Here is a 22,977-nt window from a genome sequence, read left to right on the forward strand (position 1 = left end):
TTGGGTGGATGGATGTGGTCAGAGTGTCTATGTTCTGAGAACGGTGTTCTGTCTTTCAGGGAGCCCCTGGTGAAGATGGTCGTCCTGGACCTCCAGGTCCTCAGGGGGCTCGTGGGCAGCCTGGTGTCATGGGTTTCCCTGGCCCCAAAGGTGCCAATGTAAGTAATAATTTGCTCTTCTATTTCCTTCCATGTGGTGCTACCTACCTCCCTGCCCTCTTGGGGAAAGGGCTGGGTCCTGAGTAGAGTTTAGCCAGGGACAGTGATGAGTGGGGCTCTTGTGCCATGGGTGGCAGTGGGGGTCTGCATGTGATTTGGGGAAAATCCATGGCCCCACAGAGCCTCGGGGCATTGCGGCCATAATTGTTCCATGTGGCAGTGCCCAGCAGGTTGGTTGCCATTATGGCCCCTGAACAGAAGAGAAGGGCTGGTACTTTGCTTTATCTCGGCTGTCCATCAGGATGTGGCCCCAAGCCTCAGTCCCTGCAGCCCGCTCTGCCCCCACCTCCCTCCCAAACCATCCGCCTCATGGCCCTGCCCTCTCTTTCCTTCAGGGCGAGCCTGGCAAAGCTGGTGAGAAGGGACTGCCTGGTGCTCCTGGTCTGAGGGTAAGTATCCTTCCCCGCTGCCCATGACTTGGTGTTGGCCGGGCATCTGCAGGGAGGACAGGGGAACGGCCTCCCCATGGCATGGTCCTGGGACCCCTCAGTATTGAGTGTTGATCTCTGTGGCTGAGCCCCATGCTGGCTGGGCCCTTTGGGTGTCTACACAGGGAGACTTCTGTTTGCCATTGGTCAGCAGGCCGGGGAGCTGGGGAAGGCTTCCATGCTGAGAACAGCTAAGAAAACACGGGGCCTGGGAAGGAAGGGAGGGGAAGGTGTGGAAATGGAGCTCAGCTGGGGTACCATGGAGATCTGGAAACTCTGGGCCAAAAGTACCTTTGCCCAATCCTAGGGGGACTGCAAGCGGGAAGAAAAGCGTGTCATTGAATTTTCTTTTTCTCTTCTGTCTAGGGTCTTCCTGGCAAAGATGGTGAGACAGGTGCTGCAGGACCCCCTGGCCCTGCTGTAAGTACCTGCCCAGCCTCCCCAGGTGGCCCTGGGGGCAGGGGCTGGGAGGGGTCGGGGTGGGAGAGTCCATCCATTAATGGAGCTGACAGATGTGAATGTGGGCTGAGCTGGTACACCAGACTCACTCTGAGCTGAGGCAGGGTGTCCCAGGAGGCTGTGTGGACCCACATTGGTGGAGAGGAGTGTGGGTGGCTGATGGGAGTGCAGGGAAGCATGCACGCACTGTCTGAGCAGTGCAGGAAGACGCCTGTGCTGCCCACCCTGCTGACCTCCCCTGGGCCCTACTAGCTGTGGCTCTCAGGGTCTCTGGAACACTGGCTCAGCTCACCTTTTCTTTTCCACTGCAGGGACCTGCTGGTGAACGAGGCGAGCAGGGTGCTCCTGGGCCATCTGGGTTCCAGGTAGGTGGCTGGACCAGGCTCTCTGTGCAGTCCTTTGCCATACCCAGGGCTCCCTGGGACAGCAGCAGCCACTATCGGTGGAGGGCCCACACCTCTTGCAGGGTGCCAGGCATCGAGCCTTCCCTGCACCCCTGGCTGTCACTGCTGCTGCTTCCTTTCTTTGGGTCTCCCCTATACTGTGCCTCCCTGGGGGCCAGGGCAGCAAACTCACTCCTTTGCTAACGCTTGTCACTTCGGCTTCTAGGGACTTCCTGGCCCTCCTGGTCCCCCAGGTGAAGGTGGAAAACCAGGTGACCAGGTGAGTATGGGGCTCTTTGGACCTGCAACCTGTTTAGATGGGAAGGTCTTTTCTGATGCCTAGGAGGCAAGGGCAAGAGGGCATGAGGAGCCCTGTGAGGCCTGGGAATGTCCTGGACCCATGTCCCAGCCTCCACAGATGACACAATCCCCCATGGGAGGAGTGATATTCAGCCCTGCTGTGGAGAATTGTTCAGGGGTCTGTGATATGAAGCCTTCACTCTCACACATCTTTCTTTGTTCTCCAGGGTGTTCCCGGTGAAGCTGGAGCCCCTGGCCTCGTGGGTCCCAGGGTGAGTGTCCTGTTGGCCACTGCGGGCTGCCTCCTTGGGCCTGCCCTGGGTCCTATGCTCCTGCTCCTTTCCCCACCTCCCTGCTTCTCCCTGGACCTTCTCCCCCACTGCTGTTGGTTGATCACTTCTTGGTGTCTCTGCCGCAGGGTGAACGAGGTTTCCCAGGTGAACGTGGCTCTCCCGGTGCCCAGGGCCTCCAGGGTCCCCGTGGCCTCCCCGGCACTCCTGGCACTGATGGTCCCAAAGTAAGTGAGGTTGCATCCTGTAGGGGTCTTCGTGGCAGCCTGGGAGTCCCACTGAGCAGGGAGAAGAGGAGAGGGCTCAGGAGGAATGAAGAACAGAAGTGGGGGGAGCTGGAAAGGAGGTCTACATGGGAGGAAGGGAAGGAAGAGGGGTTTGGGGCCCTGGTTACCCAGGCTCCATGAACAGGGGTTCAGGGAGAGGTGCTGTCCACTACAGACTCCCTCTTACCTCCCTCCCCAGGGTGCATCTGGCCCAGCAGGCCCCCCTGGGGCTCAGGGCCCTCCAGGTCTTCAGGGAATGCCTGGCGAGAGGGGAGCAGCTGGTATCGCTGGGCCCAAAGGCGACAGGGTAAGTACTGAGGTTACAGCCTCTCACCAAAGCTGTGGCTTTGCCACATTCCTGCCCCTTGTGATCGCTTCCGTTCCCCCATGGCACCTGGTGATGACGGTTTCTGTTAGCCCTTTTTGAGGAGCTTAAAGACTCCTTTCCAAAGCTCCCTGCCTTTTAGTGACATCCTTTCCCCTGTTCCTTCATCTCACCCCTGCCGCTCCTCACCCACCCTGAGACCACAGCAAATCCCTCTTGGGCAGGGACTGGGCTTTCCCTAGCACCCCAGCCTGGGTGGGATTGAGCAAACCATGGGGGTCCTGGGGTGCCCGGCTGAGGCGGCTGGTTTTCTCTTCCCTCAGGGTGACGTTGGTGAGAAAGGCCCTGAGGGAGCCCCTGGAAAGGATGGTGGACGAGTAAGTGAATGCGGGCTGCTGGACTGCTGGGCATTAGGATCCTAGCCCTGCACCCAGGAGAGCAGGAGAGAGGGCTGGGCAGTCTGCCACTGGGGTCCCTGGTCCTGTCTCTGTCGGGGCTGGGCAACTGCAGGGACTTCTCTGTTAAAATGGGGCCAGAGGGTAAGTGGGAGCTCTGGAGGCGGTGGGAGCACGCACCAAGGTTGGCTTGGTGCCGGGCCGCACGTGCTCGGCCGGCTCAGCCTGCCTCCCTCACCTCTACCTGCTCTCCCCGCAGGGCCTGACAGGTCCCATTGGCCCCCCTGGCCCAGCTGGTGCTAACGGCGAGAAGGTGAGTCCCGGCTCCTTTCCTCTCCACACCTTGCCTCCCTGTCACACCTCCTTCTTATCTCCTGCCAAAGGCGGTTCTGTCTTGTCCTCACTCACCACTGTCACCCTCGGCCAAGGCTGTAAGGAGTGAAGAGGGGGTCCTTGCAGAAGTGAAGCCACTGGCAATGTTCCCTGCTGGGTGGGGCAACTGGGCTGGGGTAAACACGCATGCAGCAGAGGCCCTCGAGAGGGTGCGGGTATGGGCTGCACAGTAACACAGGCTGTGCCAGGGGGACCTGGAGCCCCCGTCCCACGAGCAAGGCCCCCAAATGCACTTTGCCCTCTCCCACTCTGCCTCCCCACCTTCTCACCCCAGCTCTTCCTCCCTTCCCCGCCCTCAGGGAGAAGTTGGACCTCCTGGTCCTGCAGGAAGTGCTGGTGCTCGTGGCGCTCCGGTGAGTGTCTGCCCCTCTGAGCCTGGCTCTGCCCGAGGCCCCTGGGAACCAGAGAGCCAGGGAATCAGCGCAGGCCCTCATGCTGCCTGGTGGCCCTGTGTGCTGCCAGGCACTGGCTCCCTCCCTGCCCGCTGGGTCTAGGGTGGGAGGAGAGATGGGAAGGGAAGGGGGAAGGCACGTCACTCCCATCATGTGTTCAGGGTGAGGGCTTTTGGGTTAACAGAGCCTCTGCCTGCGTTCAGGACTAAGGCTGCTTTCAGATCCCCATCTCTGGGGAGCAGGAGGCTGGGCAGGGCCCAAGGGGCTCTTGGAGGGGAGCAGAAGCAGGTCAGGCAGCGGGGCCTGACCTCTCGCCATGCCCCCTTCTCTCACAGGGTGAACGTGGAGAGACTGGGCCCCCCGGACCAGCGGGATTTGCTGGGCCTCCTGTGAGTATCTCTGTCCATCCTCCTGGGTCCCTCCACTCAGGCCAGTTCCACATCCAGCACCCTCGGGCATCAGAGCTTGTCGGGGAGGGAAATGGATGCTCCTCTCCTCTCCTTTCCCGCCTCCATACTAATAGAACCATCATGTCCAGACCAGGACACACATGCAGATACTCACAGAGTCTCCCGCTCTTCTGGAAGAGCTCCAGGGTTTTAGCCTGCCCCTCATTCACCTGCTTCCTCCTTCCCATTATAGGGTGCTGATGGCCAGCCTGGGGCCAAGGGTGAGCAAGGAGAGGCCGGCCAGAAAGGCGATGCTGGTGCCCCTGGTCCTCAGGGCCCCTCTGGAGCGCCTGGGCCTCAGGTGGGTAACGCTGCACTCCAAGAATTGTTCCCTCAAGGAAGGGCTCCTGGGGTGCAGATGGGAAGGCCCCAGCAGGCTGCACAGAGGATGGTTCGCAGGCCTGGGAACACCCCCATGTTGGTAGAAGGAGCTTCCATGTGGCATGTGGGCTGTGTGGGTGGGGTGTAGGGACTGACAGAGTACAGGCTGGCCACAGCCAGCCAGAACCAAGCTGCTGATCTCCTGGGGAGGAGGAGGCGGTGGCAGGAAGAGCTTCCTGGGAGGCCAGACCCCAGACCGGTTCTGTGGTTGCCTGACAGGCTTCTCCTACAACACAAGTCTCCTGCGGCAGAGGGGACAGAGCTGCCTGCGGCAGCCTCTTCAGGCTGGGTTTTTAGTGCCAAGAAAGCTGCATCTTCAAAAACCTCAGGGGTCCATTGTTGGGGCTCAGACAGAAGCCCACCGTCTTCCTTGGGCCACTGGGCCTCACTGTCTCCCTCTTTCCTTTCCAGGGTCCTACTGGAGTGACTGGTCCTAAAGGAGCCCGAGGTGCCCAAGGGCCCCCGGTGAGTGAGGCCTCTGACACCCCACCCTGCACCTCACAAACAGGCCTGGCCCCAGAGGCTCCCACGGCGGGGGGTGTTCTGGGATGCCCCCCACTGTTTTCCCAGCCCTGCGTTGGTCCCCAGCCTAAGCCCACCCACAGCCAGGTGGGAGAGAGGGCGCCTGTGGCCTGGGTGCACTGTGGTCCCGGATTCCCCAGCCCGAGGCTTGTCCCTCGTTCAGCTCCCTGAAGTGCTGACTGTGGAAGCCGGAGGCAGGGAAACAGCCCGTGCCTGCTTCTATGGCCAGACCCGGGGGCCCTTTCTCCCTCCCTGGCTCCCCCTTGCTGCTTTGCAGTCCCTCCCCCTTTCCATACCAGGCTCTGAGACCACCCCCGACCCCTGCCCATTTTAATCTCAAACCTCATGAGAGCTTGAGGTTCTCAGGGGCTCTTCTCTCCCCACACAGGGAGCCACTGGATTCCCTGGAGCTGCTGGCCGCGTTGGACCCCCAGGCTCCAATGTAAGTGATGCTCCTGGCATGAGAGGCACAGGCAGGCGTGGAATCGCCTGGCCCAGCACCCAACAGGGTCTGGAGAGCTCCAGGCTGGCCTTCACTCCTCTGAGTCTGTTCCCGCCCCCTGGAGGAGTAGCTAACTGATCATGGGGACCTATCCCCTGAGGGTGGCTGGGGGCAGGGTTGTGGCCCTGCTGTTAGCCATGGGTGGCTGCCCTGCTGGCTCGGTGGGCAGGACAGGGCTGCCATGATTACCTTCATCCTGGACAGATGTTTCTTGAGCATGTTCTGTGCACTTGTCTGTGTGCTTTAAAGCAAGTCCGCATGTCCTGGGTCGCTCTCAGGGAGTTTGCATGGAGGGAGCAGTGGTGATGAACTCACTGGGTTCACCAGTGCCATAGGCAGAGGGAGCGAGTGCTGGGGGCAAGCTCAGGGGTCAGAGGGGCAGGGCTGGAGCGGCTCCTGAGGAAGGGGGATTGAGGACAAAGGGAGGAGGGAGGAGAGATTCCAAGTAGATGGGAGAAAGCAAAGCAAGCAGGAGCTGGAGAAGTTGGGGCTGGCTGCCCAGAGCTGTCTCACATGGTGAGAAGGTTGCAGCGGTAGATTGGGGTTGGGGGGGTTAAGCTGCCTGCCCTTAGTGTGGGGAGGCAGAGAAGCCCCCAGAGAGGAAACTGCTGTCACTGAGGCCACAGTGACTTTGGCAGCCTGGATGAGGAAGGGTGAGATGAGTCCTCACTTCCCGCATTTTCTCCTTCTAGGGCAACCCTGGACCCCCTGGTCCCCCTGGTCCTTCTGGAAAAGATGGTCCCAAAGGTGCTCGAGGAGACAGCGGCCCCCCTGGCCGAGCTGGTGAACCCGGCCTCCAAGGTCCTGCTGGACCCCCTGGCGAGAAGGGAGAGCCTGGAGATGACGGTCCCTCTGTAAGTCCCTCACCAGGCCCATGCCAAGGTCCCCGGGAGCAGGGTCGTGAGTGGCTTCTGAGCTCACAGAGCATGGGGTAGGAGGGAGCAGGGGCCGTGGGGATGCCAGGGAGTGGGGCTGCACAGACAGAGCTGTGCTGAGAGGACGGAAGAGGCTGGGCCACTGTCAGTTCTCATCTCCCGCCTCTCCTCTCTCAGGGTGCCGAAGGTCCACCAGGTCCCCAGGGTCTGGCTGGTCAGAGGGGCATCGTCGGTCTGCCTGGGCAACGTGGTGAGAGAGGATTCCCTGGCTTGCCTGGCCCATCGGTGAGTGTGGGGTATCCCTCCCTCCATCCAAGCTGGGCCCTGCCTACCAAGGCTTCTACCTCCCTCAGCACCCTCAGGACTGTCCCTTGTCTGCCCTCTCCCTGAAGGGTCAGTGGGCCCTGGGCAGGGGTGCTTACCACTTGCACTCATCATCCTTGTCTCTGTCCCTCCAGGGTGAGCCCGGCAAGCAGGGTGCTCCTGGAGCATCTGGAGACAGAGGTCCTCCTGGCCCCGTGGGTCCTCCTGGCCTGACGGGTCCTGCAGGTGAACCTGGACGAGAGGTGAGCAGTGAGACCCCCTGGGGTGGCCCTGATTGGGGAGAGGGGCCCTGTGAGTCTCTGTGCTGGGTCAGCCAGGACAAGTCCCAGTCAGGGCCCTGGAGAAGGGGGTGGCAGTGTCGGCCGACAGGCCTGAAAGCCTAGGTACAATGGGAAGGTTGTCGGGGAGAGAGACGGGCATAGAGACCAAGGGCTACTTCCGGAAGGAGGAGGGAAACTTGGTGAGGAAACTTTGGCTTCAAAGTGTGAGTGAGTTGGGCAGAAGAGGAGAGGCCTGGGCTTCTGAGAGGGGCTGGGGGAGCAGAGGGGGAGATGGGCAGGAAGCAGCTCTAAATGCATTCTTGTTTCACTTTGTCCAGGGAAGCCCCGGTGCTGATGGCCCCCCTGGCAGAGATGGCGCGGCTGGAGTCAAGGTGAGTGTCTGGTGTCTGTGTGTGCAGTGGGTTGGGGAGGACATTGCCTCTGGCCTGACAGGTCAGCTGGGGGTGGCAGGTTGGAACCAGTCTCATCTCAGCCTAGAAGGACCTTCTGTTCCTGTCTCTTCTGGAACATTCTTCTCTGAGCCTGAGACCTCTCTCCTGACAGGGTGATCGTGGTGAGACTGGTGCTGTGGGAGCTCCTGGAGCCCCTGGGCCCCCTGGCTCCCCTGGCCCCACTGGTCCAACTGGCAAGCAAGGAGACAGAGGAGAAGCTGTAAGTATCCTGAATTCAGTAAAAGCCGCCTTCTCCTGCGCGGTGGGGCTGAGGCAGTCCCTGGGTTTCCGCAGTCTCTGGACTAAGGAGCGGTGGCCTCAGATGCAGAGGAGGCCCCCACCTGTCCTGGCTTTTCTCTGACGCTGCGCTCACTCTCTCCTCAGGGTGCACAAGGCCCCATGGGACCCTCAGGACCAGCTGGAGCCCGGGGAATCCAGGTGAGTATCCAAGTATCCTGCATTGAGTCCCCACCAGGGATAGGCTGGGAGGGCAGCCAGCCTCCAGATGGTTCCTGGGCCTCCAGCCCTGTGGTTCCGGGGATTCCTCAGCTTGGGTGGGACAGGAGGGGGCTCCTGTCCTGGCCCTGACCTGACTCAATCTGTGTCTGTCTTGTTCCCAGGGTCCTCAAGGCCCCCGAGGTGACAAAGGAGAGGCTGGAGAGCCTGGCGAGAGAGGCCTGAAGGGACACCGTGGCTTCACTGGTCTGCAGGGTCTGCCCGGCCCTCCTGTGAGTGTCACTGCCTGCGTGGGACTTCCCGAGGCCTCCTGCCACACAGAGCCCACTTGAGCTCCCTGTGCTGCCAGGACAGCTTGGGATCACCCTAAGCAGTTTCTAGGATTTCCTCAGGGCTGGAGGGAGGGGGAAGTGGAAAGGGAATGGGGCTGGGACATAAAGCTGCTCCCCCAGCTCCCAGAATATAGATAGATATGTCTGTGCTGACCGTGGCCTTTTCTCTTCCTTCTACACAGGGTCCTTCTGGAGACCAAGGTGCTTCTGGTCCTGCTGGTCCTTCTGGCCCTAGAGTAAGTGACATGGAGTTGGAAGACGGAGGGGGCCCTTCAGAGAGTGCGGGCCTGTGTTCCCATGGGGAGGGAAATGCTGCTACTTCTGGGGAAGCTGTGGGCTCAGGGGTCCTCACTCAGTAATGGGGGCAGGACTGGCTCCCGTGCCTATGGCCAGAAAAGCGTCTGAGGCCACAATGGCTGTAAGACAAACATGAATCAGCCTCTCGCTGTCAGACAGACCCCTGGGAACAGCATTTTACAAAGAGGAGCTTAGGAGGGTAGGCAAGCCATGGAGCTATCCTGCTGGTTCTTGGCCAAATAGAGACCAACTTAGGGTTCCATGACTGAGCATGTGAGGAACTAGGGGCGGAGTGGCTGGTGCTATCAGGACAGCCACCTACCCAGCCCCAGCGACTCCCCAGCCTTCCCTGTGGTGACCATTCTTTCGTCACGACCTCTCTCTCTTGCAGGGTCCTCCTGGCCCCGTCGGTCCCTCTGGCAAAGATGGTGCTAATGGAATCCCTGGCCCCATTGGGCCTCCTGGTCCCCGTGGACGATCAGGCGAAACCGGCCCTGCTGTAAGTGTCCTGACTCCTTCCCTGCTGTCGAGGTGTCCCTACCATCCGGGAGGCTTGAGCTCTTTTTTGCTCAGGGCCTCTTTTAGGGCATCAGCCTGCAGCTAACAGTGATGGCATCCTTTATCCTGAGGTCTCCTCAGAGGTCACAGGGCCCATGATCAGTGCTGGGAAACTGAAGAGAAGGGCTAAGGAAGAAATAGACATGGTGCTGTGGTTTCCTTGGTCCTCGCCTGCTACACCTCCGCCCCACCTATGGGGCTGGGAAGACGGACACTCTAGTACATTCTAGCAAATGGGGATGGACTTGGGCACTTTCACACAATCCTGGCTGATCTCTCTGTTTCCTGCTGCAGGGTCCTCCTGGAAATCCTGGACCCCCTGGTCCTCCAGGTCCCCCTGGCCCTGGCATCGACATGTCCGCCTTTGCTGGCTTAGGCCCGAGAGAGAAGGGCCCCGACCCCCTGCAGTACATGCGGGCCGACCAGGCAGCCGGTGGCCTGAGACAGCATGACGCCGAGGTGGATGCCACACTCAAGTCCCTCAACAACCAGATTGAGAGCATCCGCAGCCCCGAGGGCTCCCGCAAGAACCCTGCTCGCACCTGCAGAGACCTGAAACTCTGCCACCCTGAGTGGAAGAGTGGTAAGCTTGGAGAACAGGATCCCCTGCCCCGGGAAGCAGGGAGTCATCCCTTAGACCTAGCAGCAAGGGAGGAGATGCCCCCTAGTACAGGGCAGAGCTGGGCCTGGAAGGTTCTGCCAGAGGGTTCCTCTCTTATTTCACAGCAGAGAAGCTGCAGCCCTGGCCCCTGTCCTGCCATGGCTACCTGGCCGAGGTGACCTCAGGGTGGACTCCATCCACCAGCTGGGCACTGCTTCTGCTCTCTTTGCATGTGTTCTTCCTTAGGGCTGGACTTAGCTCATGCAGATCTCCCTGCCCCTGCATCCTCCCAGGTCCCCCTCCTTTCAGGCCACATGTGAACCTCATCCCTTGTCCCTGTAGGCCTCTCTGTCTCTTTCAGTCAGGCCTGGGTCTCTCAAGCTTTTGTGTCTGTGCCTGTCTGAGCCCCCATGGGTGCTGCCTCTTCCCCCTGCAGGAGACTACTGGATTGACCCCAACCAAGGCTGCACCTTGGACGCCATGAAGGTTTTCTGCAACATGGAGACTGGCGAGACTTGCGTCTACCCCAACCCAGCAAACGTTCCCAAGAAGAACTGGTGGAGCAGCAAGAGCAAGGAGAAGAAACACATCTGGTTTGGAGAAACCATCAATGGTGGCTTCCATGTGAGTACCTGGGTGCCCTAGATGATGAGCAGAGATGGCTCCTCAAACTCTTTCTTTTCTTTCTCCCTGGAAGCTTTTAGCACCTTCCCCATATTTTCCTCCAGTTTTCTGTTGGGCTTGAGAGGAAGGAAAGAGGAGGAAAAGTGTTTTTTTTTCCCCACGTGGAGGTGGGAAAAGAGATCCTCCGAGCTTGCTCCACTCCTGGAAGCAAAAATGTCCAACTAGCTCCCTGCTGCCCCAGTACCCTTGAGGTCCTTGAACCATGAACTCTTGGCAGCCCCTACAGCACCTGGTCCCATTGAATGCCAGCTCCCAGGCCTCACACTGCCGCTCTCTGCCCCAACAGTTCAGCTATGGAGATGACAATCTGGCTCCCAACACTGCCAACGTCCAGATGACCTTCCTACGCCTGCTGTCCACGGAAGGCTCCCAGAACATCACCTACCACTGCAAGAACAGCATTGCCTATCTGGACGAAGCAGCTGGCAACCTCAAGAAGGCCCTGCTCATCCAGGGCTCCAATGACGTGGAGATCCGGGCAGAGGGCAATAGCAGGTTCACGTACACTGCCCTGAAGGATGGCTGCACGGTGAGTGGGGCTGCCAGAGAGAAGAGCTGCCTGTGCCCAAACTGCCTGGACAGGGCTGAGGGTTGGCCCGCAGCAGCTGTCAGGTCCTAAAGTGACAGGATCATCAGAGGCATGAGTTTGAGGGTCATGTAGAGAAGATAGGCTGAGTGACAGGTGAGAGAGAGGCACATATCATTCCATCTTCTCCATTCCCCTGGCTCAGGGGAACAAAACCCTACCTGGAACCCAGTGACTGCTGTAGAAGTGTTCTCGCAATGTGTACAGGGTGAAGAAGCGGTCACAGGTTGGGAGCTCACTGTGGGGAGTGGGGAAGGAGAGGAAGGGCAGGGTGGAGGAGGGCCCTGCCGCTAAGGATAGGAGTTGAAGCGGAGAGGCCTTTGGCAAGCCAAGAAGAGGTCTCAGGAGCCCCCTCAGTGTGGTTCAACCTTGTAGGCTCTGATGCTTGCCAGTTTGTTCAGTTTTGGGCTTCTGGGTAGCTGGAACTGGGTAGCAAGGCATCTACTGAACAGAGCCTCCTCCTTTTTTCTCCCCTAGAAACACACCGGTAAGTGGGGCAAGACTGTCATCGAGTACCGGTCACAGAAGACCTCACGCCTCCCCATCATTGACATTGCACCCATGGACATAGGAGGGCCCGAGCAGGAATTCGGTGTGGACATAGGGCCGGTCTGCTTCTTGTAAAAACCTGAACCCAGAAACAACACAATCCGTTGCAAACCCAAAGGACCCAAGTACTTTCCAATCTCAGTCACTCTAGGACTCTGCACTGAATGGCTGACCTGACCTGATGTCCATTCATCCCACCCTCTCGCAGTTCGGACTTTTCTCCCCTCTCTTTCTAAGAGACCTGAACTGGGCAGACTGCAAAATAAAATCTCGGTGTTCTATTTATTTATTGTCTTCCTGTAAGACCTTCGGGTCAAGGCAGAGGCAGGAAACTAACTGGTGTGAGTCAAATGCCCCCTGAGTGACTGCCCCCAGCCCAGGCCAGAAGACCTCCCTTCAGGTGCCGGGCGCAGGAACTGTGTGTGTCCTACACAATGGTGCTATTCTGTGTCAAACACCTCTGTATTTTTTAAAACATCAATTGATATTAAAAATGAAAAGATTATTGGAAAGTACATATTGACTTGTGGTTTGTTCTTTAGTTTGTTTTCCATTAATCCTCCGTTCTGTAGGCATGCCCAAATAGCAGTCCTAAGGACTTCTTCTGTTGATTTTTCAACCGAGAGTAAGGACACTGAAGCCACACCGCCAGGGTTAGCAGCCTCACACAAACATGAACTTGCCTCTCTGGTAAACCTTGGCACTATGTGGAACCCATTGTTGAACAGGACCAGAAACCAAAACTTGAGAAGGGAGGTATGCTAGAGGGAGGGCATTGCTCTTGAAGGTAAACACTGAACACAGCTCTATGACATATTAGTGCCCTGCCAGCTTAGGGTGTAAGACCACATGTGGGCTGCATCCTGCTGGATTGGAGACGTGGGAGATACTCCCTCGAGAAAGGAAGAAGACAGGGGAGCAAATCCTGCAGGGGCCCGTGGTTAAGTGCACACGATCAATCTGAGTGATCTATTTGTGTCCCTCTGTAAGACTTTTGGTTGTAGCTCAAGGAGAGGTGGAAATGTGACCTGGCCCACCCATATTCCTCTTTCCTGCCCCCGCCACTGTGGCCCCCATTCTTCACTCCCTGGGCCTGCACTTAAAATTTCCATGGACTCTGAACACCAGGCTTAAGAATGGACTGCTTCCCATTTCTTCCTACTCTTGGGTGTCCCTTGCCTTTCAATGACCTGGACAGGTGGCAACAATGAGCAAGTTGTCCCCTTCTCCATGGTGACGGGAACGCGGCAAGTGGGCGGGAGACTCCAAATCAATCAGAGGGCAGTAGCATTTTGTGAAGTAAATTTCCAAATATTCGGCACAGCTGATAAAACAGAGAGCTACCCCTTTCTCTATCCCTTTCTCCCATCCCTGCCCCTGCTTCCTCCAGGTTAAGGTTGACAGCTTTTCTATTAAATAGTAAAATGAGACATTTGTGTTGGATTTGTATATATTAATACTCAATTTATGATATAAATTATCATGATAATAATATATGCCTATATATTATTATACAATATAGATAATATATACCTATATATTATTATACAATATACATAATATATACCTATATATTATTATACAATATAATATATACATATATTATTATACAAATAATAATATATACCTATATATTATTAAATAATGTATACCTATATATTATTAAATAATGTATACCTATATATTATTAAATAATATATACCTATATATAATATATACATATATATACACCTATATATAATATATACCTATATATACCTATATATTATTTAATAATATATATAATATATACCTAGGTTTATATATGTATGTATGTATATACACATACATACATATACACCTACAATAATAATATATACCCCACCAGAGCTAGTTCATGACAAAGGAGTAAAATGAAAACATGATCACTGAAAACACATAATTAGAATAGCTATCTCATAAGTTAAACAACCCTTCCACCTACCAAGAGCGCTAATTAGGGTCGGAGGAGAGCAGGTGACGTATATGGGTTCCTAGCTGGAGCTAGAGAGTTGAGCTCTGCTCCAACCTGTCCAACTCCAGAGCCTACTTACTCTTAATGAAGTAGTTCAGTAGATTGTGACCATCAGCTTAGACCTCTGCAAGAGAAGTCCCAGGATCAAGGTGATTCCTTGCAGTTCACCCGCTTCTTGAGTCCCTAGTCAAACTCAGAAATAATAGCAGCTGCTCCCTAAGTAACTGCGGCATGAAGTAGAAGGGAGAGCCCAGGGCACTGCACGGAAAGCTCTGCCTCTGCCTGCACTAGGGTCAGGTGGAAATCTCCACCCTGGCTGGCAGGGCTGTGCTCCCTGTGCCGCTTCCTTGTCTTCCTTTGGCCCGGAGGGGAAGGTGAGAATAACCAGGATCGTTACTAACTTCTGTGATCCCTGATGCCCCCAGAAAGGAGACAATCTCACTGGTCAGAACAACTGTCAGATAAATTCCCAACCCCAGCAGGACTCTGGATAAATTCCACTCAGCAGGACTGAGTGGAAAGACCCAGCTTGCTGATTTTAAGGGGCTGGGCCAGGCTTTCCCTCTCTTGAGCCTCTTCATCTCCATGGAAGTGTCTGGCATCACAGGCTTTGGACGAGGAGTCGGCAGTCTCAGCTCCAGCTAAGACTTACTCTCAAGTCCCTTGGATCCTGTGCAAACCACAGAACTTCTGAAACGGGTTCCCTTCTAAACAACTGAAAGAACACAGAATCTTAAAGGAGTGCTAACCAGGTAATAAAGAATTTTACTTATCAAGGCAAAGAATAAGGATTATTTTGCCCAGAGAAAAGACCTGGGACCCTATTGATTCATGTAGTGCTTTAAACAAATAGGCTGATTCTTTTAATAATTTCTTTCACTCTTTGGGCTAGAATCCCTGAGAGATGACCCAGAGATCTTGGAGGTCCTGCACTGAGGTACCTAGGGTTGCAGAATAGTTGGTGGAGATACACTGTGGCCTATATAAGGCCTGGTGAGCATAAAAGATTTGTGATGGTGTTTTAAACTCCAGCTATGACTCTGGACAAAATGCATTAGAAATTGCAATCCTAGGCATACAGCAGGTACTCAATAAATACTTTCTAGAATGAGTAAATAAATGAATGGAGATTTCTGTATGCAACGACTCTTCAACCAGGTGATCCGGTATAAGTAGTTTGAGATAAGAAACAGGTCACAGTATAGGCCAAGCCAGAAACTACAGAGAAGAGATAGCTAGCAAAGCCTCTCTCCAAGAAACACACTCTGAAAACTTCAATCCATCGGGAACACAATGGTGATGACAATGACACCAAAGCTAGCCACTTTCTCTTTCTATTCTGGGGTGCTGAGAGAATATTCCAGGCATTTGTTCAAGAATTGACAGACACTACAATAAAGCTCTGTAGAACATCCCAAAGTGCAGTTTGGGATGCTAATAATGTAAACAGATATGGAAATTGATAGTATTATAACATCAGATTTATTGCTATATGTTTTAAAAATGTAAGTGCTCTCATTCTAATATCATAACTGGATTTTAAGATAATATCAAAAGCAAGAAATGTTACTAAGGCACATGGTCACAAAAAAAAAAGTTTCAAAACTGAAGTACCAGTATGAGTATCTTTTTCAAACTTCCATGAAAAATCTGTTACACAGGCTATTTGGAAAACAGGAAAACTAAAGAGCAAATGTAGCAACGTGAACATCTTCATGTGTTTAGGGCATGTTCTGATTAGGGCAACATGCTCAGAAACGGTGCACATTTGCTTCCGTGTAAGTGATGATGTCCTATCATCAATCCACATCAGTCATCACTGTCATGTACATGTGTCACTACATGATCCAGGACAACACCAAAACTTAACCCTCGGCTTCTGGGTTCCTCCGTTATGGTCGAAGTCAGCCCAACAGTCATGAAATTTAGCTTTAGTTTGAAGATTCAAGACTATACAGATCATTAAGCAAATATTGAAAACCAAGCTATGGGAATGGAGACAAAAACTAATATACAACCCCAGCCACCACCTGTTGTTGTTAGGGTTTCCTGAGGTCCCAGTGCTATGGGAAGAGCTGACTTCTAACACCTGACTACTCAAGCTTCTTAACTAGATTCTCTGCCATCCTGGGGCTGTAGCCTAACCTCTGGTGGCAGAGCAGGTGGAGATGACCCAAGAAACTTACAACCTCAAACCAGGATGTCTTATTCAAGACTGAATTCCAACCTCCATGGGGCACTGAGTGCTCTGTCCTGGAAGGGAACAGGGTAGCCCCCTGCCGCAAGAGGCAGATGGAGGAAAATGAGGCTGCTTGCTGTGACAGGAACTCATGGGAACGGGAGTACAATCAGGGTGCGGTCTCTTTCCTCCTATTCCATCCTGACCCACTTGGAAGGGAACTATTCTATGGTTCCCCCAGAGATCCCTATAAAACACCCAGGCAATCAGAGGAGACACAGATGAATCAAAAGCAGGGTTTATTTTTCTATCAAATCCCCAATCCATGTTCCAGCCAATGGATGAAGGGTGAATCAAGCCCCACATAGACTCTTGGTAAAAACAATTCTAACTTTCTAAAAAAAAAAAAAAAAAAAGCCAACACACTTTTTTCTTTCTTTTCGAAAAGCTCCCAGGCCTTTGGGAACAGCTGAAACAAATTCACATCCTGAATAGGTCTGTTTTCTCTTAGGTATTTGGATGGTCCCTCTCTGCTGCCACTTCTGCACAGATGAGGCACTGATAATGGCCTGCAGCTCACTCACAATCCTAGCTCCACATCACTCCATGGTTTGATAACCTAGAACCACGTTATGATTTCCATTTATAATGCCCTAAGAACAGCTGAAAAGATCTGTATTAAATTCTGCAAATCTTTATTGAGTGCCAACTATTTGCTGGGCACAGGCTAGGCACTGGGCAGTGATTCTGCTGGTTCTGAGAAACATAAATGGTACCATAGGGAGGTGTTTCCTCCTAAGTGGCAGGAGGATGTTTGCTGGGAGTTAAGTGAACCAATTCCTCCTCTGCTTACACCACGTGGGGGTAGGTACAGAACTCAGGCCTTGGGAACATATGCTGTGCTCTCTTCTACAGGCGCTGTGTGGAAGAACCAATAGCAGTTGTTAAATAGCTGTGGAATTTCCTCCACAATCCACATAGTGATGTGTCTCCAAGGAGCTCTGGGTCATGAGGCCAATGTATGAAATCTTCACTGAAGTTCTAGGGAAAAGAAAACCAAGAAGAATTAATTATGTTTGGGGGATGAAATAAGCCAGAAAAATGTCCCAGGAAATTTTTTGCAAGTTCAGGGAACAATACCCACGGGCCCCAGGCACATATCCTCATGGTTATGTAACCAGGAGGCCAGAAGATCTTTCCACTTTCACAGAGATACTGTGCCAGGAGGTGGCCTTCCAAACAAGGCTTCTCAATCGAGAATGATTTTACCCCACAGGAGACTTCTGGCAATGCCTGAAGACATTCTGGGTTGTCACAACTAAGGGATGGAGGGTTTACTACTGGGATCTAGTGGGCAGATGTCAGGAATACTGTTAAACATCCTATAATGCACAGAACAGCCCCCTACAACAAAGGTCTGGCCCAAAATGTTCATAGTGCCAAGGCTGAGAAACTCTGCTCTAACCCCTCATATTTCATGTCTGCAGCAGAGTCTTGTCACTTGCAAATTTAACAGTCATGCTTCCAGAAAACAACCCTAAAGGTCCATGACATGTGGTAATTTGTGTGGCTAGAGAGGAAGTCTGGTCAAATGCCCAGTACTGAACATCTTGAGAAAGCTTTTCTGTTCATGACTGTCTCATTAGGATTCTGAGGCGATCATGTGTTTAGTCAAACTAGACCCATTTTATGGAGAAAATGTTTGACTGCTCAGGGTGACTGGTGATTTGTGAAGGGCATGTGGACACTGCGTTTAGAGAACACCAAGGGTCTACTGTATCTGTGCCTGTGAGGCACAGGGTGTCCCCTCGGGCTAGGTGCCTCTGCCCTGTGGTCACACAGGGGCCTCCTGAGCAAAGGTGGTAGGCTCACATGGCCGGACAGGCCATCGGGATAGGGAAGAGAGACGTACCGCATGAAGATCACTATGTTGTGCACCAGGATCTCAGGTACCGTGCAGAAGAAGCTACCGAACAGCAAATATGGAAATAGTCAGTTTTTTTTTTGTTTTTTTTTTTTTTAAAAGCCTCAGTAGAAGAGTGCAGAGTTACACCGTCCTGTTTGGGGTGCCCCCCTCCCCCTTCCGACCTAAGTGCTGCCAAGGCTTGCCAGCTCCCAGTCCCTGCCACTGCCATTTTCATCCTCCCACAGCGTCATACCACTTTCTGTTTTTTTCAAACCCATCACATAAGTGCTGGAGCTTGGTAACGTTTTTAGTGGCTTAATGTTCTCTTTTAGAAATTCCAGCACTTCTGTCACATATCAAATAATACATTCTTCAAATACACACATAATAATAATACATTCTTCAAATAAATCTCAAGACATCCAAAGCCAGGGAAGCTATAGGCCAAAAGCTGAGATCTAAGGCAGGACCAGGCCCCAATCAATGGAGTATGACTTTGAATCCCTTTCCTCCAGTAGAGAGCACACACAGAGAGAACAGTGTCCTTACTACACATAGGAAAACGGTCCTCCCATCTCGGCCTTCCCGGTAAAATTCACCTGAAAATAAGATACCAGAGTTGGTCTGTGGCCAAGCAGGCTTGACACAGAACAGTATTATTATTAGCAATCCAAAGACCTTGGGTCATTCTTCCATCACATGCAAAATACTTCCCTGAGATTGTCCCTAATATAGTCTATGAGCCTCTAATTGATACTGCCAACCTCTTCCCTTTTGAGAGGCCAATGGACCTCAGGCTGTAACACTGCTGCTTCTTATTTTGTAGCAAATCTTTTTCTCTTACAAATTATTCTGCTCCCCAAATGCTTAAATGATAGCTGTTTTTTCTCACAATTATTTATAATTACAGGGCCCAACAGGTCTTCCTCATCACCAGTTCCTACAAGTAGAAATGAAGAGACAAAAAGGAAAGTGACACAGCTATGGCATTCCTACAGCCCCCTACTCTTCTCTTAGGCCTGTGGGGCAAGATTCCTAAAATAACAGCATACCAGTTGCTCACTCCGAGGTGGAATAAGGGAGACGTTAGTAGTCACATATGTACCGACCACTGTGTTCATGTACTGAATCTGGCTGGACAGGCTGGTCACTGCCACCGTGTAGAAGTTGGAGTTCCTGATTTTCAGGGTGGCCTACATCAGGGCAAGTCAGGAAACAAGTGTAAGTGTCCTGGGTCCCAGCCTGGCAGGTGCACAACCCAGGGAATGAAACCCTAAGGCTTACCATGATGGTGAGAATTACAAGGGAGTCTTGCTTATTAAATGTGACTTTCACCACTTTGATGCCGTCATCATCCACAAGGACTGAATGCGGAAACAGGAAGAAAACCACCAAACCAGATGCCAGGAGACAAAGCAGGATGGACAGGAGGACATATTGCTTACTGCAAATGACAAAGCACATGACCAACCCAGGCAGTCAGATATCAAGGTTCAATGTGTCAAGATTAAACACAAAACCAGGAAAGAGAAGGGAGTTGAAAGGGAAGTTCCAAGAGCCAGGAACCATAAACCAGTTAAGAAGCAGTGAAGCAGGAGAAACCTTTTAAAACTCCTTTAAACACTGCACTCTGGGAAGAAAAGCTGAAGAAAGGAGCTATGTGGACAGAGACAGTCCCACACCTCCCAGAACACTCCACTTTCCCAGTTTCTTCTGATTCCATTCCTTGACCTTCAAAGCATTTCCAGCTTCAAGTTTCTTTCCCCAGATTGTGATGGGGGCAGAGATATCTTGCTTGGGCAAACAGTTATAAGGAAAATGGGGAACTTATAAGAACATGTGTAGTTTTCAAAGAATTAACTGGCATTCATACATACAGAAAGAGATTAGGGACAGAAGTAGGTATTAACAGGTGAGAAGCAGGTAACTCACGTTCGCTGAGGGCGCAATCTCTGATCGCTGTGTGGGATCAAAGCCACCAACTCATTCACTTGCTCTAGAAAAGAGCCAAACAATTATTTTGTAAATCCCATGTGTTGGCAGTACTTCCTTCACGTCTCACTTGAGCCTGCCACAACAAATATTCTTCTGGAATGAGACATTTTAAAAAATACTAGTGAAATTCACATGTTGGGTCTAATGAACAAGAAACAAGAGAGTGCCACAAATTATAAAACATCTATCAGTGCTGCCAGGGTAGTGATGTGGAAGTTGAAAAACCTGGGATCCTGTTCTGGCTTTACTACATGGGCTTGGCAGAGTCGTTGAATCTCTCAAGGCCATGGTTTCCTTGCCTTTCATATGGAAGCTTTGGAGTAAATGATTTCGAAGGTCCTAACCAGCTCTAAATTTCTGTGACTCTCCAGCTAAACTGTTAAAGACTTTCTGAGGACCAATTTGTTAATAGTAATAGATGATCCTGTACCAAGGCTAAGTATTTGTCTCTCTCTCCTGACCTGATATATTTTTCTGACCTTAGGCTGTTAAGGATTAGCTACCCATTTCCTTGAAAAGCAGCTTCCAAGATGGTTCCCCCGCAAAGCTGTCCCAATCCTTGTGACAGCGATAAAGAAATGTGCCTGTCAACAAATCCCACAACACAGAGCGAACTGAATGTTCCAGACCTCAGGAAAGAACAAGAGTGGAGGTAAAGAAAAGAAGAAAGAGTTGGAAAAATAAGGAGAGGAAGAAAAGTTGCAGAACTGCCCAAGTGTATTAAGTCAGTTGAGCTGGCTCCTGTCCAGGGCACTGTCTCTATTATGGTATTACTGCCCAGAAGAAAAGTTGTCTGGGCAGACAGGAGAACTCTGAGGATACCTTGGGATTCTCATCAGGGAATCATCCCTCCATGATCACCTGTTGGAATGTAGCCTGTCCCCTGGCACGTGAGACAGGTGATGCTATCTCTCCCGGTGAATTCCACATATGGGAACTGAGCAATGGCTTCTTCCTGCTCTCTTTCAGCCAGCAAACCGTCCCTGTCATCTTCTTGCTTTCGCCTGCAGGAGGAGGGGCGAGCAGCAGCGGAATGCTGAGACCCCATGGCCGTGATATGCCACTGGTGTCATGTCCTAAGATGAAAAGAGGGAGTGCACGTTAGCGGCCCCAGTGAATCACGACAGAAATCGCTTGTTTCTATAAGAAAATTAAAAACGCAAAAATGACAAGTTGCCGCCCTGAGTGTGGTCCCAACACCTGTACGATTTCTATCGGACCCTCATTTTGTAGTAGTGCTACCCACTCCCCTCTTACCCGCCACACACAGCCGGCGGGGGTGGGGAGGGGGAACGGGGCCTGCCTTTCACGCACCTGCCTCGATCCTCACCGCCCTGGGACTTGGGGCACCCCCGCTCCCACCTGGTCCAGCCTCGCCCCTTCCTCTTCACTATTTGTAAGCTCTATGCCCCTCCTCGAGCAACAAACAGGCACCAAACTGATAACCGGCCTTAACGATTCCCATTCCTCTCCACCCCCCAGCCCCAGGAGGCGGGCTCAGGTCACGCCCCTTGGCAAAAAGCGATGCTCTGAGCCCACCAAAGTGGCCCAGGCAGGAGCGAACGCCAGCGTCGCAGACCTGCAGGGCACGAACTCCCGGCAGCTCCTCTCCGGCCGCTCCCCCGACCACCTGCCAGCTTGAGGACTTACCAGCCTCTTCGGTCGGCGGAGCGGCACGCACTCAGCGCGCAGGCGCCAAATACCAAGCCCGCTAGGAGAACGCGGGCGCGCGCTCGCGCGCTCGCGCGTGCGCTCTTCGCGGCTCCGGAGGCCTTCCCAATATCGCAGCTGTCTGGCTCCCTCGGTTCCGGTAGAGGGCGGCAGAGAGCGCCGGGGAGCCGCGACCCTTGCTGTTGGGCCGCGGTAGTCCGCGGAGTCGGGACGATGCTCTGCTGTTCGCTAGATAGGCTGGGAAAGGCTCCAGCCAAGTTTCCAGAGCAAAACACTTCTCTGCTGCGAGAGGAGGAAGGTGCTGCCGGCTACCGAAGCCATTCTGAAATATTCTTTATAGTACAGGAGCTGTGTAGTCGCTGAGGGTACACACATGCGGAGCATCCAGAGAAACTGCCTTTGCAAAAATTGTAAGTGAGAAAATTATGACAGTGAAAGAGATCTGACTTACCCAGTTCCGTCTTGCTTCTAACCTCCGAACTGCCCTTGTTCATTCCTGGGTATAGGCCAAACTAACTTTGGGAGGAATTTAGTTTATAGTTGAACTTCGAAGCAAAGATAAAAGCCCTTCCCCAAAACAAACCCCCTTCTTGCCTGGGGACCAGACTGCCTTTGTAAGACTAACAAATTAGCCACAAGATTAGAAATTATGGTTTAGGAGTCATCCAGACAGAGGTCACAAGATTCCAAACCTTCCCTATTGCTCCAAGGGATAACATCACTATTGTAAAATCTAAGATCGGTGCTGGGGATATTTTTCAGACCCTGCATTCTGAGGCACCAGCTGGCAGTACCCAGACCAGTTATCTGGCTCAGCCAGTTCTGCAATCCCACCCAGGAACAGAAAACAGCAAGAAGAACCCACTTAGACCCCCCTATGATTTCATCTCCAACCTGACCAATCAGCACTCCCCACTGCCTGATACCTACCAGCCGAATTATCCTTTAAAAACCCCAGTCTCTGAATTATCGGGGAGACTTATTTGAGTGATAAAACTCTGGTGTCTCATTCAGCCGGCTCTGCATGAATTAAAATCTCCATTGCAATTCCCCTGTCTTGATGAATCAGCTCTGGGCAACGGGCAAGGAGAACCCGTCCGGCAATTATATCAGAACCTGTCCTCAGTCCAGGAGGGGAACCAGAGGCTTCATCAGACCCCTCCAATAGTGTAGATAAAAGTGCTGCTGGAAGTCTCACAAGTCAGAGGGGCCCAGTCTGGGGGAAACCTTCCATGGGGAGTCCTGCTGGCTTCTCGCAGGAACGGACCCCACAGCTGAGCTTTGCAAGCCAATTAGGTGCCAAGAGGCACCAAGGAGTAGATTCATTCGGTAGTAGGGTCCCCCTTCCCCAGACCTCCACAAAAAAGGCACGTACGTAAGAGGTTAGAAAGCACTTTTCGTTTGTTTATTTGTTCGTTTGTTTTGAGATGGAGTCTTGCTCTGTCGACCAGGCTGGAGTACAGTGGCACAGTCTCAGCTCACTGCAACCTGCGCCTCCCGGGTTCAAGCGATTCTCCTGCCTCAGCCTCACAAGTAGCTGGGATTACAGGCGCACA

The 22,977-nt window shown here is 52.9% G+C and overlaps 2 protein-coding genes across 6 annotated transcripts in view; one reads left to right on the plus strand and one right to left on the minus strand.

Annotated features, from left to right (window-relative positions):
* COL2A1 (collagen type II alpha 1 chain) overlaps positions 1–12,192 on the plus strand; it is a 31,650-nt gene extending 19,458 nt beyond the window's left edge. For 2 of the 3 annotated variants that reach the window (XM_004053021.5, XM_004053022.5), the window contains 28 exons: positions 60–158; positions 554–607; positions 1,013–1,066; positions 1,417–1,470; positions 1,715–1,768; positions 2,016–2,060; positions 2,207–2,305; positions 2,544–2,651; positions 2,993–3,046; positions 3,324–3,377; positions 3,757–3,810; positions 4,185–4,238; positions 4,492–4,599; positions 5,091–5,144; positions 5,590–5,643; positions 6,396–6,557; positions 6,756–6,863; positions 7,037–7,144; positions 7,501–7,554; positions 7,727–7,834; positions 7,999–8,052; positions 8,235–8,342; positions 8,585–8,638; positions 9,091–9,198; positions 9,552–9,840; positions 10,295–10,482; positions 10,829–11,071; positions 11,606–12,192. In XM_004053021.5, coding sequence (XP_004053069.1) covers positions 60–158; positions 554–607; positions 1,013–1,066; positions 1,417–1,470; positions 1,715–1,768; positions 2,016–2,060; positions 2,207–2,305; positions 2,544–2,651; positions 2,993–3,046; positions 3,324–3,377; positions 3,757–3,810; positions 4,185–4,238; positions 4,492–4,599; positions 5,091–5,144; positions 5,590–5,643; positions 6,396–6,557; positions 6,756–6,863; positions 7,037–7,144; positions 7,501–7,554; positions 7,727–7,834; positions 7,999–8,052; positions 8,235–8,342; positions 8,585–8,638; positions 9,091–9,198; positions 9,552–9,840; positions 10,295–10,482; positions 10,829–11,071; positions 11,606–11,752 — 2,730 coding nt within the window. In that variant the 3' untranslated portion in view covers positions 11,753–12,192. The remainder of the gene's footprint in view (positions 1–59; positions 159–553; positions 608–1,012; positions 1,067–1,416; positions 1,471–1,714; positions 1,769–2,015; positions 2,061–2,206; positions 2,306–2,543; positions 2,652–2,992; positions 3,047–3,323; positions 3,378–3,756; positions 3,811–4,184; positions 4,239–4,491; positions 4,600–5,090; positions 5,145–5,589; positions 5,644–6,395; positions 6,558–6,755; positions 6,864–7,036; positions 7,145–7,500; positions 7,555–7,726; positions 7,835–7,998; positions 8,053–8,234; positions 8,343–8,584; positions 8,639–9,090; positions 9,199–9,551; positions 9,841–10,294; positions 10,483–10,828; positions 11,072–11,605) is intronic. The other variant, XM_055357353.2, reaches the window with a different exon arrangement.
* A 3,939-nt stretch (positions 12,193–16,131) lies between these two features.
* TMEM106C (transmembrane protein 106C) lies at positions 16,132–21,502 on the minus strand. Of its 3 annotated transcripts, none has more exons than XM_004053027.5 (8): positions 21,401–21,502; positions 20,612–20,826; positions 19,688–19,751; positions 19,040–19,199; positions 18,808–18,948; positions 18,305–18,354; positions 17,762–17,815; positions 16,132–16,890 (listed from the first exon to the last, which is right to left on the minus strand). In XM_004053027.5, the coding sequence occupies exons 2-8, from the start codon at positions 20,796–20,798 to the stop codon at positions 16,794–16,796; spliced, it is 753 nt and encodes a 250-aa protein (XP_004053075.3). In that variant the 5' UTR covers positions 20,799–20,826; positions 21,401–21,502; the 3' UTR covers positions 16,132–16,793. The 3 variants fall into 3 exon arrangements, with proteins under 3 accessions (XP_004053075.3, XP_004053077.3, XP_018894506.2); XM_004053029.5 differs by having other exon boundaries at positions 21,330–21,439; XM_019038961.4 differs by lacking the exon at positions 21,401–21,502 and adding an exon at positions 21,065–21,225.
* Between the last annotated feature and the right edge of the window lie 1,475 nt (positions 21,503–22,977).

Source organism: Gorilla gorilla, chromosome 10 (assembly GCF_029281585.2).
Source record: "Gorilla gorilla gorilla isolate KB3781 chromosome 10, NHGRI_mGorGor1-v2.1_pri, whole genome shotgun sequence".
NCBI classification, from domain to species: domain Eukaryota; kingdom Metazoa; phylum Chordata; class Mammalia; order Primates; family Hominidae; genus Gorilla; species Gorilla gorilla.

What these genes read in the sequence shown, in the direction of transcription:
- TMEM106C (XM_004053027.5), bottom strand. Translation starts at nt 20,798, where the DNA reads ATGGGGTCTCAGCATTCCGCTGCTGCTCGCCCCTCCTCCTGCAGGCGA. An exon ending in GGACCGTTTTCCTATGTGTA is followed by an intron (nt 17,816 to 18,304) that starts GTAAGGACACTG and finishes GCTGTTCGGTAG; the next exon opens with CTTCTTCTGCACGGTACCTG. An exon ending in AACATAGTGATCTTCATGCG is followed by an intron (nt 16,891 to 17,761) that starts GTACGTCTCTCT and finishes TCTTTTCCCTAG; the next exon opens with AACTTCAGTGAAGATTTCAT.